Here is a 21943-nt window from a genome sequence, read left to right as displayed (position 1 = left end):
ATGTTATGCAGAACATATATGGCTGCTGGGATTTTAAAGTAGACAGACCGTCTTGTTAAGGTCATCAGGAGGCTCTAGATTCAGGCTATTTCCTAATAAAAATCATGGGTGAGACCTATGTCTAGCAGTGGACGTCCTGTGACTGAAATAATAAAACCTAAGTAACTAAATTTCACAAAATTATATATAAGGAATACCAGCTTGTATTTCATCCCATAATTCCAGTAGCACTTTTATAAATAACATTACTAGTGTTCAACATTTTATAACAAATGTAGGTTTGTTTATAAATAGTTTTCAAAATCCTAGATCAAGAAGCCGCCTCTTGCAACTGAAAATTACTAAGAAAATATGTGTTTGATTACCCAATCTCTGTATACTGTACAAATATATTGATAAATGTTTTTATATGTAATGTTTTGCCATTGTATTATTTTGAATCTGTTATTGTAAATTAGAGGTTCAATCAATGATTTATTAAATAAAACAAAATTTGAAAATTATAAATAGTATTTAATTGGTGATCCCAAATGAAACTGAAAACACCTTAGCTATACAAAGCATTATATTTAAAACATGGCGTTTCAATTAAAATTGATAATCAATATCATTGTTCATCGATTTATTATATATATGATACATCTGAAAATTGAGTTTCTTTTACTTTGAAACCTTCAATGAAACACAATGTTATCTTGCAACTAACTAATTAACCATAGTATTACAAGAGGAATTTCTAAAGTAAAATCATTAATTACTGAAGATATTTTAATGATTTTATTATATATATATTTGCTTTAGAAGCTCCTCTGGTATATCTTCGATTTTTAAGTTTGTGTTTCGTTCATTGTAAATGTCAATTTCAATACATATCAATTTCTGATGAAAGAAGTGTTTCTCTGTCAACAAGGAAGAAGTCGAAAGCGTATTTACCATAAGTTGAAACGTTTCCTTATATAGAAAGCACTTTGGTAGAGAAATTATCCAGGAATAGACAAGTGAAACATTAAAATTTATCTGATTTAGTGTAGGTATACAATAAAAATAAGTTTTTTGTTGCCTTATTGAAGCCATCTCCATATTTTCTGAGCAATATAACTTTGGTAAATATGCATCCGAATTTCCAATGTAGGTCAGAAAAAACAAATTTGACGTCTCACACACACAAGTTTTATTGCACTATCAAACAATAACAATATAATTGAATATTTAATTTCTGAAATCCATCAAGGTTATACAATTGGGGTAATTGTTTCAAAAGTGGATCATCAATTATCTAATATCACACGTTAAGTTTCTATTGTGTGGTTAATATTAAGATTTTTTATTTTTAATTATATTATGTATAAAGCAGACCCAAACTCGGACCGAGGGGAGGGATAGCTAACTCGTCTACACTCAATATTGAAGTACCCGCATTGGGTGAAAGGCGTTTCATGTTGTATAGTTCTTTCGCGTTAAGAACGCAGTTAATCACTGTCCGCCGGTCTAACCACGTACTGCACCAATCTAATCACTGGAAACGTCCTTTGCATTACAAAATATACCTCCACTAGTTCGCTGACCCTATCAGCAAATTTTGCCAAACACCTGCATAGGTATAACTGAAGTTTTATGAATAGACATTGCTGTATGTGAGAAAGGAGAGACACTACAGGGGTGGCTTTGGCCCGGAACTCCAGAAAAAGCATCCACTTATAGTCACTAAACTGATAGAGTATTAGATCCATAGAAAAAACTTGCCTTGTGACTTTTTTAGATTTGAGTGGTATGTCGACGGACAATGATGCCTCACCGAATTCTTAACGCAAACGAACTATAGTTGAGTTGTTGGCGATCATTTTTGCCCGTTGCTCACCGAGTAGGCCGGTGATGGTCGACCGCTATAGCCACAGCCCGAGGCGCGGTGGTGCACGGCGGAGTGGGGTGAGGTGGCGGGTGGTCGGGCAAGCGGCCCGGTATTACGCTACGTAGTTGTACTGGTTCGGGTTGTCCTTGTCGCGCTCCATATAGTCTCTGTCGATGAGCGACTCTATGCGCTTCTTGAGGTCGGCGGGCTGCGGATAAAATTAATATAAATAAATAAATTTTTAAAATGATAACGACTGCATTTTTATAAATTGAGGTTGAGTTCGCCTATATATGATTGAGATAACAGCCAGCCGACAGCAGTTGTCATCTCATGTATGCACTAAACAAGCAAAATTATATTTACGCTTCTAAGTACTTTTAAGTGATATGGAAAGATAGATATCTTTTAAATTATAATTAATTGTACCCAACTATACCTAAAATAAAGCAAATAGTTCATTTGCATTATGGGTTCTTTCTTCTGACATTAAAATAATTATTTTTACTTGATAACTTGTAAAACTAAGTCTAATTTGTTCATAGTAAGTTTCTAGATTTATATTTTTCCATATTAAAGAGCTGGCGATAACTATATATATACATATTGTACATATAAAAATAAATGCATTCCCCTCAAAGCTGTGTGATTGTAGTTGAAAAAATTATATTATTCATTGTATTACTATAAAATTGTGCTGTTCTTTCAGCCTTCTCATGATGTTCACAAGTGATCACTACAGGTGATATAAAGCTGATGATATAAATAAATAATAAAAATTTGGATATGTTAATGGCTAAAGTGAAACTACACTTTAATATTTACAAAATTTTTCCGCCTACCTACGCTCTGTAACCAATCAAATTAATCTTAAATAACTGTATGCCTAAAAATGGTCAAGGTGGACTTGATTTTTTTATATAAGAAATCAAGTTTATAGCTTTGATCTTAGTCGTAGACTTTCAGACTATGGTACATTGTTAATGACGATCAATAATATTTAAACTGTTGTTAAATCTTATATCGCTTGTGAATATGTTTACCTTAACAGGGAACTTGAGCTGGTTATAGAGCTCGGAGATGAGCAGGTTGTGAGAGAGCGCCTTGCGCATCTTCATGACCCGCACGATGGCCGCGTCGATCTGGTACTGCCGGTCCTGGAACACGCGCTCTTCCGTCGCCTTTTGCTCCTCGCTCTGTGGGCATTCACATGATAAACTGTACCAACTGGAGACATGTAAAATTAACAATAAATCTCATCAAAATCCAGGATCCAAAAGAATCTGCGAGCTTAATTAATATTCACAATAATCCTTGAATTAAAAATAAATAGCCAATAATTAATATTACCAAGAAGTAAAAAAAATCATCAAAAGTAAATAAATATACTAATTTCATGAATAATTTAAATAAATATGGCGTATATAAAAAAAGACACATAAGTCTATGTGACTACACAACCGCTTCATTGTTAAAAAATAATTATTATAGCGAAACAGTAGAGATAATGATGATGAATTAAAAAACTTACATAATGTTGATAAAGAGTAAATCAATAGTTCCTTTAAGAACCTGCAAAAACATCATGTAACAGAAAATACTTTTTCTTTAATAAACTGTCTTATTAATAATCTTAATAATGTTTTTTTTTTCATATAATTATTGTTTCTTGAAATTATTATATTCAAGCAACAACAAGACTTTGCCGCCAATAAATAATTATTTATACCCACCAAAAACACTTACAATTATATGTCTGTCTTCATTACTAAATTTGTTTTGCATAACAAAAATTCACTCCAAAATATATATTATGTGAAAATAAAAAGTACATTCATAAACTCAAAAATAAGAAATTTTTAAAACTAATAATAAAAAAATAAACATTTACAAAGATTACGAATAAAACACTTTTTAAAAAAAATATATTTTCTGTTCTCTGTGGTGCTTACAGGTTCTAAAACCAATTACGGATTTAGTCTTTATCAACACAGGAAATAAAAGTAATAGGAAAAAAACTATTATGTTAGTAACTTAATTCATCACTATCCTCTTTGCCGATAAAGGCAATGCAAGGCATAGACCTCCAAAGATCGCCACGACGACTGGTCTTACTGGCAGCATCGGTTAATGGTCTTCACGACAAGACGACTTTTGGCACAAGTAAATCACTTTTACTTTTGCACACAGGTTTCCCACTAGAGAACCTTTGAAACTTCGATTGGTTGAGCACTTTTCTTAATTAGAAAAATTAATTTAATTTTGTTAAGTGAAATAAATGGATTTGCGTTTCAATGAACATGAGATTTGTACTCACAGTCTCCTTCATCTGTATCTGGTTGATCTTGATGCGGAACAGCTTGTTGGTGAAGTCCGCGTTGAAGGCGAAGTGATCCGCGTCGTGCACCTCGCGGCCGCGGGGCGTCTTGCTTAGCACGCGCGCCTTTCCGCACGCCAGCGACTGCAGCGTGCGCCGTAGCTCGCCCTCCTGCAAAACGCAAACACACATAGATAAACATAAATTTCAACATTGGACCTGTTAAACTGTTTTTTTTTTAAAACTAATTGTATTTTTGATTTTATAGTTGTAAAGATAAAGTAGGAAGAAACTCCATAACAACACATCTTTTAAAAAAGTTTAACAAAATACACTTTCAGATACAGATGAAACGAAAACAAAATATTCAAGCCATATCATTGCGAAGGATTATACCTTTACCATCAAGTTACTTTTAATATTGGTCTTGTATTTTATTAATGGTAGTCCAATAATATTTTGCAAAATTTTATTAAAAATCTTATTCCTTTTATTAGAAATAATTCCTCAAGATTCGTTGATTTCATTCAGGATCTTCATAATAGTGTTCTGCCAGTTCAACTTGTCTTTAACATTTTGCATAGTTATATATTTTCAAAAGTAGAATGTCTACTGTTGAATATAGGCTTACGCATAGTTTTCTAATAGAATTGGTTAGAATGCCTCCATCTCTCTCTCTCCTCCAGCGTCTTCCAACGGCCTTAAGTTTGTCTGTCCACATAGTGAGCGGACACTAAACTGCGGGTCAATGGTCTCTACTCAACTTGCCCATTTATTGGACTGTATCAGATACTTTTATTTATTTATGAATCTACTAATTCTTAATTTGATTTCATAGAGGATCAAGAGGATATCTCAAGATAATTTTGACATTAAACTCTTGTGATAAATAAAATAAGTACCTCAATGTTGGTAGCAGCCTTGATTTCTTCAAAAGAAAGATTGTCGCCATCGTTGAAAAGCAACAGAACAAGTGCTTGGAATAGTGACACTTGTAATTCTTTGTTACCCTGAAAATGTAAGTTATGAAATGTTAATATAAAGAAAATACTAATTACAAGATTTATTTGACATCTGTAGGTAAGGCCCATGTCAGCAATGCCATGACAGAAAAATGCTATTTTTAGGATTAAGTTTTATTCAAACTGATCCCAGGTTTAATCAGCATTTGATGTCGAATATTTCAGATCACATTGTTTATTGATTAAATGTGAAATAAATAAATCGATATATACTGACCGATGCAGCAGTTGAACGACAATATAAATTTGCAGCGCGTGAAATGAATTGGCGAAGTTCAAAACGAACTGTCAAATGTATATTTCGAAATTTTTGTGCAATTTTCTTATTTTTTTCCAATAAAACCTTTACATAAATAAACTTATAAAGGAAAGTGTGTCTGCTGACTAAATGCTTTAATACCCTTGAAAGTTTTCATTCAGAGAGTACTTGATGATAAGCCTATATAAAAAAGATTCATAGCATTATCAAAAGAATTGACAATTCAGTATTCCATAAAAAATCATATTTTCATTTCTAATGGTTATTTAGTCATCATAGTCACTGGAAGGTATAGGCCAAACCCCATAGATTCCTAATACCTTTGAAAACTGTCAGCATCCAGCATTCAACAGCCTTAACAAGTTTGTTTGTCCACTTTGTAGGTGGACTTCCCAAGCACTTGCCGATCTATAGTTTTGAGAAACAGACACTAAAGACCATCTGTTTTGCGCTCTATTTAGTATGTCTACTGCCACTTCAACTTGCCAATCCCTTGTTATTCCAAAGGCATAACCATAACACAGTTATCTGTTCACTTGGATAACTCATAGTAAAACTAAAAGTAAATAAATGAAGTAAAGGTACATGTTGCAAAGATAGAAAGAAGTGTATACCGTGTACCTGTGCAAAGTGAGCCCTAAGTACGCAATGTCCGAGGGTGGCCTGCCACTGCAGCTTGCGGCCCGAATGTTTGGCCAGGTAGAACTTGGCGAAGTGCTCTTGGTGGCGTGTAAGCTCGCCCGGCAATCGCACCTCGCCTACCGGGTACGTAGGCCAGAAACCCATCGTCAGGATGTACACCGACAGCTCCAGCCCGCCGCCCTCCTGACTTGCGGCCAAGTGCTGGAAGCATATACGTTTTATGGAATAAAATTTACGACATATAGAAAAGAGGTATATTTATGTCTTAATATTTCAACCCATATATTCTTATTTTTCTATATACAGGTATTTAAGCATAAAACGAGGCTGGAATATTAATTTAGTCGTGCTAAAAGAACCAAGACTGGATTTTATAAAATTACACCAATAACAGTCAGTGTGGACCAGGCTTGTTTTTTATAGAAAAATTAACTTTTAATTAAGGTTTGCTGTTGATGAGCCTAATCAAAACAAGTTATTTTAAAAACTGCACAACGCAAGAATAAAATTAAGATAATTTCTGAACATACCTGCTTATAAGTAATATTTATATCCTTAGAAAGTTCCATATCTTTGAACATCCCCTCCAATTTACACGTAAATCCACCTCCGCACTCCTGTTTCAGTTTGCTGAGCATGGACTTCTCGGCGTCCACCGAAGCGGACTTTCCTACCAGCAGTCTCTTGGCCAAGTCTTTTTTGTAAAATGCCTCAAACACATCTTTACCATGTATGAAGCGGAATAAAACCATTATTTTATCTAAAAGTCTCTCCAACTCTTCTTCCGTTGCTTCCTTGTTACCAGCCCTTAGTTTCAAGTCGACAAATTTGGCTGAGGAGAATTCAAACACAATGTTATAGGAAATACAATTAAAATCTTTACACACACATATTATATATACATATATACTTTACCGATACTACATATCATATACAAGAGAAATGATAGTAGGAAATTTTGATTGTGATTTAATGTTTTGTGGGCGGATTTGCTTATCCATAGAAAACTGTATAGTCAAGGATCCAAGTTTCAATTCAACATACACTATTATAAACTGCCTGTATTATTTTCTGAGAAGATGCTGATACTTCAACGTTACAAACTTAACAAGGATAATATACAGGGTGATTGGGAATAGGTTGATTAAATGTATAATTCATTTGTCAGCAAATTAGCTATACATGTTTAAATAATGCTGTGAACAAAAACTATGTTGAATTTGTTTATAAAATGTCTGTTATTTACTTATTATTCCATATCATTTTAAACTTCAAATCCCTGTCTGATAACACATACTTTTGAAAACGCTTTTTCTATTTTTCAAAACATACGAAAGTCTTTTTCACTATAGATTTTAAAATCTTCTTTGATACGGTTTCAAAAAGGCGTTCCCGAATTGGTCATTTGAGTTAGCTGAGTAACCAGAAGTCGCACAAAGTACAGTCTTACCCACTTAAGAAAAAAAATCACCTGTCTTCTAAATGCCCGAGAGTTTTAAATAACAATTTCACCTTACTTTTTGATTATAGTAGTATATATATGTACATACATATTAAACATTTATAACTATGTTTACATATATTTTGTCAATGCATACATCTGATTACTATGCACTAGAGATTAGCGATATTCCTACAGATTATATACTTCTTTGATATACAAATAGAAAACAGAAACTTCATACCAATGAGCTCGGCCGGTTTATTCTGGCGCTGGTTGATGAAGTACTCGAAGGCCTCGCGCATCGAGTACACGAACTTGGGATTACGTTGGAAGCATGTGCTCACCACGTGATCCAGCTGTTCTTTGAAATCCAGCAACTCTGCCACCATTGTTTTATCACGTTCCGGCTCTATCACTATAGTGCGACCTTTTTTCTGTAATAATTAAGCATTTTCATTCTTGTTCATTTACGTTCATACATTACGTTTATACATGACTCATATATATGACCACTTTGTATGTCACACATGTTACTCTAAAGGTAAAAAGAACTGCATATATATGACAAAATTTAATTTAATTTTTAATGTAAATGGTGTAATTACCAAAAATGGATAGGTTTTAGGAATGATTGTGAAAACAATGAGAGAAGTGATGATTAGAATTTGAAGTACACAATGAAAATATAAACAGTGAAAGTGACAAGTGACAATTACATAAATCCTCCTAAGACACACAGAATGTACTAAGAATTGACAGTGACATAGAGAATAGTGAAGATGATGATGAAGAAGTGCTATTAAACACTATAGTTCAGTTTCAACATATTCTGTTTTTTTTTTTCATATCCATGTAACTTTTTTAATCTATTAGGAATTAATAACTGAAAAGCTAAATTTGCTCCATCTACCTAGTAATCTTTATCAGAGAAATTTGCCGATCGCAAAGGCTTTATAAAGGCTATTATTGCTATTAATTTTGCATATTTTAAAAGAGATATAACTCCAAATAAGGTACAGATTGTTTAGCATATATAGTTATATGTAATAAAGAATTTCAAAGTACCTTTATATAAGCATTGAAATGATTACACAGTTCATTGAGGCCATCTTTGACTTTGCTGAAGAGGTTGTATAGAGTAGTCAGGTCGGCAAGCCGGGGTCCGTCCATCAGTGCCTCCAGGCCTTTGGTCAGTATGCCCGACAGGTGCTCGCTAAGCAGCTGCCGCTCTATCGTGTGGATAAGTTGCCATCTGGAACATATACACATATCTCATTTATATGATGAAATTGTACATAGTATAGATATAGTTACATTTGCAGTCAATTAATGTATGGTGCGCCCTATTCAATAATCAATGGTTTTAGAAATAATATATAAGGTAATGATAATATAGTTACAAAAAGTGTTTTCAAAATTTCAGATTACTGATTATTTTAAAATTAAATATTGTTTACTATCTTTTCCTGGAAACTTTGGATATTGACCAGCCGTAGCAAGAAGTTATTGACTTGTCACATTTCAATAGAAAAAATACTTTAATGTAACACTTTTCACAGTGATCACTTTATACTGGGTCATTGGAAATAAGTGTAAAGGCTTTTAATCCATTATTTTTCATGCCCTCCTATGCCATGCTTATACCCTCCTGTGACACATATGTATGAATATTTTTTATAATAAAGCAAAAGGGTTAAACTCGTGTAGAGTCCATTTTCCAATTGATCCCTTTAAAGACCAAATTACACTCCTTGTGGGGCGTGAGTCACCGTTAGGAAACACTGTTTAAGCCTTTTGCTGACAAATATGCTTTACATATGTACCTAATCATCATGTGTATATAAAAGTATCATATTTGTGTTTAATTATATATTTTTATTTATAACTATTAAAACAGACTGGCGGAACACTAACAAGGTAAGAGTAAATAATATTCCGTCAATACCACCATCCTCAAGATCTATCTACTTAGATAAATCTTGATAAAGAATTTAAAAAAAAATTGTTTGAAAAAGTAATTAATTATGAGAATGAAGCTGACGGATAATTGTAATGTTAAGTAATTCACGCACTTGGTAGAGGGATCAAGATAATGTAGCAATCTCTCGTTTTCTTCGCGCAGTCTCTTCTCGACGTGGGCGAGGTACTGCGCCACGGACAGCTCCCGCATCAGCCGCTGCCCCTCTGCAGCGTACAGCCTCTCTGTTGCTTGCAAGAACCTAATAACACAAATTGAAATAATTTATTTGCTGTTTCATTTGTTTCCCTAAAAAGTAATAATGCCTTGAAATTGAATATGCAAAATATTAATTTTAAGATGAACTCTGGCTTATCATAGAAAGCTTAAATCATCAAAATAGACAGATAAGTATGCGTACTAGGGTGTACTTACTTTTGCACAGGTTAATTCGGCAAAAATAAATAATTCAAAATTCTTTAATTAAAGCCTAGCTTACCCCCGCGTTCGGAAAGTGGATATGCATAAAAAACTTTATGACTCTAATATTACTCATTTGTATAATAATATATACATAAAAAACATCAAGTGTAGAAGCTTCTTTAGATTTTTTTACAATTGTTAAAGCCCAATAATCATCATCTGTACTTTTTGCTTGCTTATAAAACAGTTGAAAATATACTATATTAATTTGCCCAAAATATTTTCTACTTGTATTTAATATCTCTTATTGAGTATATAATGCATGAGGAAGAATATCGTACTTGTGCTCAAACGCATCTTGATATATCTGTAAGTCCGACAGCATGCGGAGCAAGCTCTTCAGCAGCGAAATATCGACGGCGTCTCCACCGCGTTCACGCTCGATCAGCAATAATAACCCGTCCACGGTACGAGTCTGCACCAGAGTGTTCATTGCTATGTGGTGCCGGAACAAGTCTAAGCCCATATCCCTGCAACAATTATTTATTTTACATTACCATACTAATAAGGTAAAGAAGAAATTCATATAATAAATAAAAGAAAACAATAAAATAAATCGAATATATCATGAAAACAGGTTAAACCATTTTCAACATAAGCATACATATACTCTCAATTTCCCGGTTCACTACTGTGGGAGAAAATTTACATAGTGATCAGTTAAACATGTAAAAATATGTATAGATCATTTGTAAACAAAAAGCTTTACTGCTTTTACACCTATCTCCAAACACTCTGTATAAAATGATCACTCAGGCAAATTTTTCATTAATTTATTTCATCCATTGGAATGCAACAAGCGAATAACTTCAGTACAAAGTCTGCAGGGACTGATAAACTACAATTAATTTTCTAATATGCTTTTTCTTACTTTATTATCATCATGTCATTTATTATTTCTGAAACCATTGACTATTGGGTAGAACATACTGTGCATTAATTGACAGTAAATGAACTATACATTCACTTCTTTAAAGCAGTGTAATATACTTAAACCAAATTAAGTAATAACACACTTTCTAACAGTCATTCATAAATACAAGCATAGATATTGATAACGGCAAAATTGATCAATATTGCAACTTTGTTGCAATATTGATCAATTTTTACTCTATTTGTTGGTAACTGATTTTATTTGTAAGGCAAAGAAAAGAAAAAGAGGGAAACTACAAATTCACTAGAGTGAAATTTTAGAAGTAGTTACATGCATCCCATATTTGAAATATTACTAATTAATTATGCTGAAATATGATTCTTATACTTCCATACAACTTTACAGTTAAAAAATCAGTGATTTAGGTATTTTTTTTTTATTTCCATATATTTCAAATGGGTTACAAAAGAATTAACGAAATTCACCCAACTAATATCTTAATTAACATTAGCAAAATGAAATATAAACAGTAAATCATAACAGCTATGTGATATCCTTTACAGTAAAATGCAGTTTTATTACAAACATTTGGATATTTTATTTTTATTACTACATATTATTACTGAAGTAGTATTTTGTTATGGTAATATATAATAATGTACATTTGTATAATATGTTAGTATTTAATTTTTCATCATCATTAATTTGTCAGCCAATAGATACACTGTAAAGCATAAGCTGACTTGTGTGTAAGCTGTGACTTTCCTCAACCTCAACATGTTTACTTAGAGGAGATCTATCTTACTGGCTCATTTTTAACCTTTTGGACTGCGCAGCCCCTAAACAATAAGATATTCAAAAAGGACATGGGCATCTGTATCTTGACAATGTGGTAAAATTATAAATTTAAAAATATTGAAATGGCCCAGCCAAGGAAAGGCTTCAATGCTCAAAGCTTTGATGATCTCATTTAAAATTCTGTCTCACTGTAACAAATTCAATGGCAACAATGGATAGTCTATGACAGTTGTCTGTATTTTCATGAGCTATAAAGAATTTGAAATAAAATTATTCTATTTATTCAATTTCAACATGAGATATTTTAAGCATTGAATAAAATATTATCTGTATTAATGTAAATGTAATACTAATGAAATTCTATGACTGAAGGTCAAATATTGTTCATACATTTTAGATCAAAGTGTCATATCCAAAAATCATCAAAGCTGATGTTATTTAATAAAAAACTTATCAAAAAATAATTTATGTATATATTAAATTGTTGACGGGCAAATAAAAATTTTGCTTACACCAAAAATATTAATAAAACAAAACATAGTGTCACCTTCCAAAATTCCTTCCCAGTACCTTATTTTACTTATGCCTAATTTTCCTTACAATTTAATGACACTGCCTGTCGTTTCCATTGACATATTTTATAGACACATTACAGAAAAACTGATTTTTACCTCTCCCGCATTGAATATTTGTATACTAGATGGCAAAAGGTTATTGATTACAAAGGTGAACATTGTTGATAAGATATAAAAACTTGTTAAAAATTTAGTCTGTGAATTTAACTTAAGAAAGTGACATTACTTTACCCAGTTCCCCTAATATAAACATCATGTTCACCATTTTAATTAAACACAAAATATTTTTATCTTTCTCTATATGTCATCAAGATTTTAAAAAAAGAACATAAACATAATTGTTTATTGACTTTTTTGACTAAACACAGCATTGTACTATTGCCCATTCTCCAGGAGCGCAAGCTATACATGGGCAATAATTCACTCTCAATTTTTAAAACACTTTGGCTGCATTACATGATATTAAAAATAAGATGAATACTCCCACGGAATCAACCTTAAATTTATGCTTGAAAAGTAACAAAAAGATATTAATGCCCCCCAAAAAAGAAAGTCACCACATAACCATGACTGCTTTTCCAAGAGTACAAAACTATAAGGATAAACAAAATACTAAGTCTCACCCTTTTAGCTGTCATTAAAACTGTTTACTTTACAAATGTATGATATTTATTTATTATCATTCATAGCAAGTCTTTATAAATCTTAAAGTTAAATTAATTTATAGACTATATTTATAAAACTCAAGCTCACCATATAGAATGAATACTAGGATTCTGTAACACATATGTTCTGTCAAGGTATAGAAATATACTACGAATCATGATCATCTGACGGCAATGGGCACGCCAGCAATCATCCATTCTCTTCAAAAACACCTGACGGTCCATACTTTCTGACAGGAACTGTTCTATATTGGCCTTCACATGGGCCTCTACTAAATTTGTTAAATTGACATACAACTGTGATGCCATCTGAAAAAAAAATTACAGCCTTTTAATTTAACATCAATCAAGTTTGAAACTTTACAAATACACTGGCTCATAATAATTATAAAATTAAGTCTTGTACAAAAAAGAATATTAACTTTTTTCAAATATCACTTTGTTCATATACATATTCTTTAAATGAATTCCACCATAGCAAAATGCAGTCCAGTGCAAACAGATTTTATAACAAAAACAGAAAAGATATAACACAGTATTTATAGATAGAATAAATAATGTTAAATCAATTTATTCATATTAATTAAAATGTAAATTCTGGAATAAGCTATAAATAAATAATATAGTATACTACATATATACAACAACCTATTTCAACCAAGTTTATCTAAATAGTTTGAATGTTTTTAATAAAGATAATTAGTTTACAGAAATACATGCAACATTGTCATAACACCTTTCATATTTGTCTGTCTAGTGAAAAAATAAAAAATTAACAATATTATCAGCCAAGAGATGTAATTATATACATGCCTTGTTTTATTGAAACATTCCTACAATTTTTCCATAATAATTTTAACAATTTATAAACATGCTAAAGCCACAAAGTACGTCATGGAAAATATAGATCTATTCTAATTATTTGAAGACAGAATAAACACTCATTTACATTACTTTATTGTTATAAATTTTCTATAGAAAACTGTATCAGTTTTGTAACCTTGCCAATAATAGGGATACCTTTTCCAATTAGAGAGATTAGTTTAATTATCAATGTAGATTGATGGATGTAACATATTATTTAGATTTTTATTCCTAAAATATACAAGTTGTAAAACTGATTTTACAGTATCAATGTTCTACTTGAGTGGCAATAGCCCAGCATTAGAGAAGTCAAACACATAGGTCATGTGTTTGATCCCCTGGATACAGCCTAATATATATTCAAACTTTGTGTATAATTTACATAGGATTGCCAGTGCTCACAAACAAGTTTACAGAGGATGGGTAGCAGTATCCTCTGCATAGCATAATACCACACTGTGATTGATCTGCCTGACAAGTGTGGCATTTATGATATATCCCTCCCAAAGATATATTTTGGGAGAGGCCTATGCTTTGCAGTGCACATCTATGGACTGAAACAATGCTTTCCTTGCCTAACAATGATTTAGTTGTAATATTATCGAATATTTTTAACATTTATGAAGTAAAAAGTATGAAAGATCAACTCATCTGAATGGAGATTGCAAGGTGATTGGTTTAGTGTTCTCCATTACAAAAAGTCTATGTAAATTTTAGAAATATTGGAAGTCATTACAGACAATTATTATTTTCAAGACATACAAGGTCTACATATGATACCAATGTAATAAATGCATTTTTAATATGTTTATATGTAATGAAAGAGAACAATACTGAGATTTTTTTTTAGAAATGAGTTACACGCACTAACTTGATACTTTCTCTACTAACCTTATGACTACACATATTTTCTACTGCTTGATAGAGTTCTTCTAGGGAATAAGCAATTGCCTTCGATGTTTGGATGGCAATTACGGCTTCTCTTAGTTTGCTCCATGTTGTCTCCTGATAATTCTCTGGAAGGTTTGGTTTACCTAGAAAACAAAACACATAGTTACACCGATGCGAATGTCATTAAGGTTAGGCCATGACCACATAGGATAGAATCGTAAACACACTTTTAAAGTTTTTTATAACCAGTTTCTTTGTAGTTGCTCCCGGTTTGTTCATAGCCGACGTCATCTTAATTGCGCCATTGGAGTTTGAAGTTAACAATGAAAAGTTCGATTTCTTCTCGTTGACATTCATTTCGTCTAGTTTTGCTCTTTTGCTGGATTGTTCGTTATTGACTTGAGAACGTTTTCTACACTGATTACCACCCTCCTCGACCAGAACAGGAGTCTTAGGTAAACCCGACATAAGAAAGCATGTTATGGACGCGTCCACAAACAAAAATAATGTGATTTACACTATTTAATTATAAAATACAAATAAAAATAGTTGCAGTCAGTCAATATTCACTACGAACACCACCATTACGATAAGATTACTTATTAGAGTTATAGAGGGTGCTGAATACGATACAAGAACTGTCATTACTTAAAAAGGAAAATATTTTTTTGGCTTAGATTCAAGTCTTTTGCGTCATTGTTATATTTTTTTAAATAATGTGGACAATATGATTTTTATTATTAATACTACTTAAATTTCTTTTCTTTTAAAATATTTTATGGAATAAATAATAAAAAAGTAGGTTAAGGAAACTTAATACATTAAAGTTCCTCAATTTTTACTAATATTAACAAAAATTAAAGAAAGTTTAGAAGATCTCAGTTGAAAATGCTGGTTAAGGTTTTTAATTTTTCGTTTATTTGGAATGAGCTTTTGAAGTTTTGTTGTTTTTTTTTAAAAAATCTTTTGATGCTACTTATAATGAAGCAAAATAATACAATGACTTTTTAATTAAATAAATAACTTAATAATTAAAAAAGTTATTGATTAATCGTTATTTAATGTCAAAATAAATGTCTTGACTTTAAATAACGATTTAAAATATTAGGTATATGTTGGTATGTTGTTCTCTTCATTTGTTTATACCATAGTTCTGGAATATTATATTCACTATGAAATAAATATTACCATATTCTTTGGCAATAATATAAGTACATTAGTAAACTTTTTAGGTTTGTATTGTAGTTTTCGGTAAGTAGTTTCACTAGAAGCAAACTGATTATATCCGTTTAAGGTGTGTGGCTTAGCAAAAAGTATTATTAAACGAATTCCTGCACAATATCACATCATTTCTTACCAGTTTGAGACATGAGATTTTAAGTTCCATGACCAAAAATTTAGCTGCTGTGCTCTCGGATCTGAACACAATATCATATAGGTATGGTATATTGGCAGTAGTTAAAGGCGCCAAAAGTTTCTATCTAGACATCTTTCTCCACAAGCCCCAGTAATTAGATAACCTCAAGATGTGATTGTAAACCTAGAAGATATATTTAAAAATCCTAGTAAGCATTAAAATATGTTGTATTGCTTAGACTCTATTGGATATTTTGTAAGTTTAGGCGTTTCGTAATTAAAAATGCAATAATGAGCATCGGATAACATTAGAAAGATATCGTCATACCATATTTATGTTATCAAAAACATGGTATAATAATACTTTTCATTTATAAGCAACAGCTATTTTTTCTGACCTTGTTTAAATAAATCTGCTAATATTCTTTGTGATAGAAACTGGAATAAACCTTATTGAATTAAACAAAGTTGTCGTGGAAGTATTATTGTGCCATATGCTTATTCACTATTGTTCACTTTATGTTTAAAAATTTACTCTCTATTAATTTATACGTATATAATATAAATTAATCGATGTAAAAAGAAATAAAATTTCTTTCTGAGATTAAAATTAAAAGTTAAAAAACCTTGTAATTATTTAAACAGGATAGCGAGTCATCTATAAATATGATAAGAAGCTTAATATCTATGTAGTAATCAATCAGTAGTTGTTATAAATTGTTTAAAATTAAAAATGCTAGCAAAATTAATCTAAAGAATATAATATGCCCAAGTTAGTTAAATAATGTCGTGAGAATTTCATATAAGATTTAAAAGATACGATGTGTAAACATACTGCAATAATATTTTATACTCTGTAAATCTAGGCAGTTGCTCGTTCACTGCGGGATTTAGATCCTGCAGAAAAGCCGCATTCGAATTACTGCAGTCCTGTATGAATCGTCATATTTAGTGCAAATAATATAATATTAAAATAATCTATTTAATTTTAAAAAAATAACCTTTATTAATTTACCTTCTTTATATATTGATTATCTGTATTTTTTCTACACGTGTAATGTAATATCTATATAGCTTTTAGCGAATTTTACAAATGATTTCGCTTTTATATATACAGCTCGTGTTTGTCGAGTAGCAGCCGAAAATCGTCTACGATTCGCTAAATTGGTGATCCCGACATGATGACGAACATCATGTAAATATGTATTATATGTATAGTTAAAGCGTGTATATTGAACAAAGATTTATGCCGGCAATCGAAAGACCGACGGCGTTACATCTAGTGGCGACGTAAGCGCTGTCTGTGATAATTGAAGCAGAAGCTGGTAAGATCGATCTGGACGACCAGGCTTTTGCATAAGCCACGGAATTAGAGCTCCAACATTTTCTCATTTGCACTACTTCGTTGGACTAACAAGAAATAAATGTTTCTGACTGTAGTCGTTGTCCGTCTTCACGGACACATCAGAGATTTAAGACCGACAGCTATTCTTCATCATGGTAGATTAAAAACGTTCGTCCACAAGGGCCTGTCAACAGCTACTGCGGTTTTCCTAAAGTAAGACGCCGTACGCACGCTAATAAATCACTATACGAGGCAGTCGAACGGTCAGAAAAAACATTCAAGATCGACATGGGTGTTAAAACTGCTACCGTATCGATCGACCCTATCGAAAGCCTACACGTTTTCAAGAACCGCCCCTACGATGATCTCAGTCATCTCGACACCGAAATCTACCGCTACTCCGACATCATCGGCTGCGATGCCTGTTTTCCCATCTAAACCCCAATACGTAACACACTCTGGTAGATTGATTTGCTTTGCTCGCGATATTTACGGCTTAAGGGTTTCCGGGACGCTGATGAAGTATGTATATGATGTGTGATTTTTTATAAATTTAAATCGAAGAGAATATAAAATAACACCATAAATATCGAAGGAAAATAAGAGAAAATAAAAAGCTATCGACACACAATTCACGGCTGCCGCTCGACACACCCGAGCTGGATATGATAAATATAACGAAATGACGTATGTACGATTCGCTAAAACGTCATTGTCAAACAAATAATTGACAGTTGTTGTTAACTAATATAAAAAAAAAACTTATAAGGCCTAGGATTCACCAGTATTCACTATATTACAGAAACTAATATCTAGTTTGCGTAAAAGTGTATCAGATATTCAGGAAAAAATTTACTGTAATTTTTTAAAGCAAAAATAATAAATTTTTGACAGCCGTTATATTTATATGTACGCATTCATGAAATAAAATAAATTACAATAGAGTAAAAATCTTGTGTGATTCCTAAAATGTCAACAAAATATGATATTTATTAACAGTTTTAAAATACATTTATTAATTCCAACAAATTATTCTGTTACGTATGAGTAAATGATAGACAGTGTAGAATGTTGGACCACATTTGTGTGTCAAAAATGTTTTCTTTTATCTGTTTACTGTACCAATCGAGTCAAATTGTATTTATTTTGAAACTTTGTTGATAATTAAAATTAGTTGGCATGTAAAAATAGCAGATGTTGGTTATGGAACAACGACTCAATCCGGTAATAAAGTAATATATATTAGCTATACTAAGAGGCACCAGCGAGGTTTATAGCAAAAAGATTTTAAAAATCCGATTATTTTATTAATAGGTTAGAAGCTTTGATTTTTGATATTCCTTACTAAGAAAACTATTAATATTTTTGATATATTGATGCTTTTGATTATTAATTGATGAATTTGAACATTGTTTTCAAGTACCATGTCTTAATTCCAGAATTTGAAAAAAAAAACTATAATGAAAATTGTGGTGTCTTCTGAACTCGAATCGTATATGTCGCCAGTGAGGACGGTCTACTGCATACTAACGATATCTGTTAATAATAGAAGTGTTGCTAGTATTTGTAATAAACTAACATTACTGCCACTATGAGGAGATCTATAGATAAACGAAATCAAAGATATGGCCAAGCGGGTTGTTATATTAAAGACACAGAGAGCGGGCTACATAGCGTCAGGATATTAAGGTTCTGGAGTCGAGGCTATATATATAACCTTGTTAACATTGTCGAAAGACGCTGGATGCAAGCCGCTACCATCCGGTCGTTGATGTTCTGTACCTGAAATAACCATAATTATTATCATTTTTTCCTGCACTAGCATAGGAATGTGGTAGGAATGTTAAATGTGAAAATTCTCTTGATCATTCAATAATAGCAACCGATCGAGTTAAGTTTATAACCTACCGGGTACATTCAAACCGGAATACTGAAGATTCTAATGACAGTTATCTAGAATTCAAAGTCATCTCGAATTTGCTTGCGGATTCATATCACGGAGCATCCGTCGAAACGAGCTTGGTAACTTCGCAATCTAGTGCAATAAATAACGACACGAACCAATGCTCGCCGAGGGAATCCTAGAGGTTAGTTATTTAAAAAAAAAGCCTAAGTTAACTGCCTTCACAGCCCTATCATCTCGATAACATAGAAATTTTAATTTTACACAAATAGATACAAATTTCCATTTCGTAGCATAAATGTCATATTTAATTAATTCGTTAAAATATGTAAAAATTTATAATTTAACTATGACAGCGGTACATGTCAAAGGATGTTTGACAGTTGCAAAAATAACCTTCTCTAGTTAGATATTATTATAGATACTTATTACAGATACTAATTGTCCTTTGTACAGCAGAAATTATTGGCAATATAATAAAATAAATTACGCTAATATAATTAAGAATAATCACTTTATTTTTTGCGAACTGTCAAACCCGCAAGGTTTATAGTGAACTGTAAAATTAAATAGACATTGTATTTTTTAAAGTTTTGAATTTCTGCGCAATTGTTTACTTTTTTTTCATTTGTTTTATTTAAGGGCTTTTTACAAAGTGTTAGGGAACTTGTAAAAAAGATAGATGATATAATAGTTTTCAAGTTAAGACATCTCTAAGGTAAACAGGGGTAATTTTTTATGCATACAGTTAATGTATAAAATAAAACACAAATAATACACAGATATAATAATCAAAACTCACCTTTTATACTACAAATACTAAATTTGGAGTATTGCCAAAAGAGTCGCAGAATAATGTTCGTCCATGTTTCATAAAACCATTAATTATTCAAAGTATTCATTGTAAGTTTTGTTTTCAATAAATACGTATATACTTAAATTCGTTAAGACATTTTTATAGAGCATATAAATAAATGCACTCCGAATTAGGATATACTGAAAGTCATATAACGAAATAACCAAACTCTTTGTGAGTTTTTACGTATTTTTATTTTTTTATGTTTTGTATTATTTATTCAAAAATAGATAAACAGATACAGTAAATAATGAATAAATTTAACAAAGGGGAGTCTGAATTAGAAAAAAAATCTTCAATTCATTATTGTTTGTTCTTTATGGATTTCTCTAAGGGAATCTGAAATGAGGACAACCATAGATGAACTAAAATAACCAATATAGCCAAGCGGACTGGCAAATTGAGGTGGCAGTGTGTTGGCTACAATACGGGCTGAATAGATGGCCGTGGTTCTGACCAGGTACCTGTAAGCGCAGCTTGGGATATCGACCTACATGGTGTCTAACCAACACTGAAAATCTATTGAGGTCCTATGAATAAAATGATGATGTTGGTGATTATCAGCTCTTTTATAACGTTTTAGACTATAGACGCCCTCTGCACGGCATAGGCCTCTCCCAAAGATACGTTTACGGGACGTTTATGGTTTAGCCCTCAATATATATTGAGGGCTAAACCATAAACGTCCCGCTTGGCAGCTGGATTGGCGACCGCAGTGTGGTATTATTGAACGTAGAGGTCGTTGCTGCTCATCATCTGGAAACTTGCGTGAGCAGAGCAAATCCTATATAATTAACGCACAACGTGTAAATTATATAAAATAGTCTCCTGAGAATTGAATCCGCGACCTACAATCGCAAGTCTCAGACCTCTTCCGCTCGTATACCACTGCTCAACTGTTCTTCTCTCTAGTTCATTAGATTTATTACAGTAACAGATTCGATTCCTAAAATTTGTTAAGTAAATTTCAATTAAAAGCAATTAATTATTGATGAACAAAAACAAAGTTACGCTTCTTAGCTTCTAATAAAGAAAAAGTATACAAAGATTTGCTCCCGTCAATTTCCAACCAGTGTTAACGGTTTTAAATTAAACCTTAATTAAAATTTAAATTGAGAACGCGCCGGTTTCTGTTACACGGTGAAAACAAAAAGCCAGGGACTCGCAAATATTTGTTATTAATAAAAATAAAGATTATTGTAATTTATTAAATAGCTTCACTTGACTTGTAAGTTCTAAAGATTTATTTAAACATAATCATAAATAAAGGAGGCACATGAAATACCGCACCATAATATTGCACGTTGAAGACAAGACAGACGAGTGAAATCTCATTAAGAACAGTAGAACTCATAATCAATACGGAGGAAACTGACTCTTGGCGGGTGAAACTTTCAAAAACAGTACGTTCGCTTTGAAAATGTAGTTAATCGTTCTTAAATTCAACGCGTTCGATTGAACTGGTCACTGTGCACGTGACTTTATTATTAATTGGGATTCGGTTATGGGAAGACTATTATTCATCACTGCATTCTTTTCATTTCTTTTGATTAGTGTGTCTAGTACCGATCGCTCCATTTTGTCAAATCGCCGTCAACGCTCGCGACGGCAGCGCTGTTGCTCTTTTTCCTCCATTCCCACCTCGCCGCGCTTACCTAAGGCGCGGTACTGCGATTGACAGCTATTACAGTGGTACCTCGACATACGAGTTTAATTCGTTCCGCAACCTTGCTCGTATCTTGAATTACTCGTATCTCGAAGCAAATTTCCCCATACAAAACAATTGAACTTCCATTAATCCGTTCCAACCTCCAAAATGTCACCCCAGTTATTTTTGTTACGT

At 32.2% G+C, this 21943-nt stretch overlaps 1 protein-coding gene across 1 annotated transcript; it reads right to left on the bottom strand.

Moving 5' to 3' along the window:
• Nucleotides 1-872: 872 nt before the first annotated feature.
• Nucleotides 873-15228, bottom strand: Cul4 (cullin 4). Its single transcript, XM_068770142.1, has 13 exons — nucleotides 14868-15228; nucleotides 14641-14783; nucleotides 12974-13194; nucleotides 10255-10443; nucleotides 9606-9752; nucleotides 8599-8785; nucleotides 7775-7967; nucleotides 6620-6921; nucleotides 6069-6290; nucleotides 5069-5176; nucleotides 4167-4337; nucleotides 2893-3045; nucleotides 873-2057 (listed from the first exon to the last, which is right to left on the bottom strand). Exons 1-13 carry the CDS (start codon nucleotides 15106-15108, stop codon nucleotides 1962-1964), a joined length of 2373 nt encoding a protein of 790 aa, XP_068626243.1. The 5' UTR covers nucleotides 15109-15228; the 3' UTR covers nucleotides 873-1961.
• Nucleotides 15229-21943: the final 6715 nt, after the last annotated feature.

This window comes from Battus philenor, unplaced genomic scaffold (genome assembly GCF_028537555.1).
Source record: "Battus philenor isolate CCGP_79_NKW_IND1 unplaced genomic scaffold, ilBatPhil1.0.hap1 SCAF_3, whole genome shotgun sequence".
Lineage (NCBI taxonomy): Eukaryota > Metazoa > Arthropoda > Insecta > Lepidoptera > Papilionidae > Battus > Battus philenor.
Note: the sequence above shows the minus strand (reverse complement) of the source record. Positions and strands in the feature narration are given on the sequence as shown.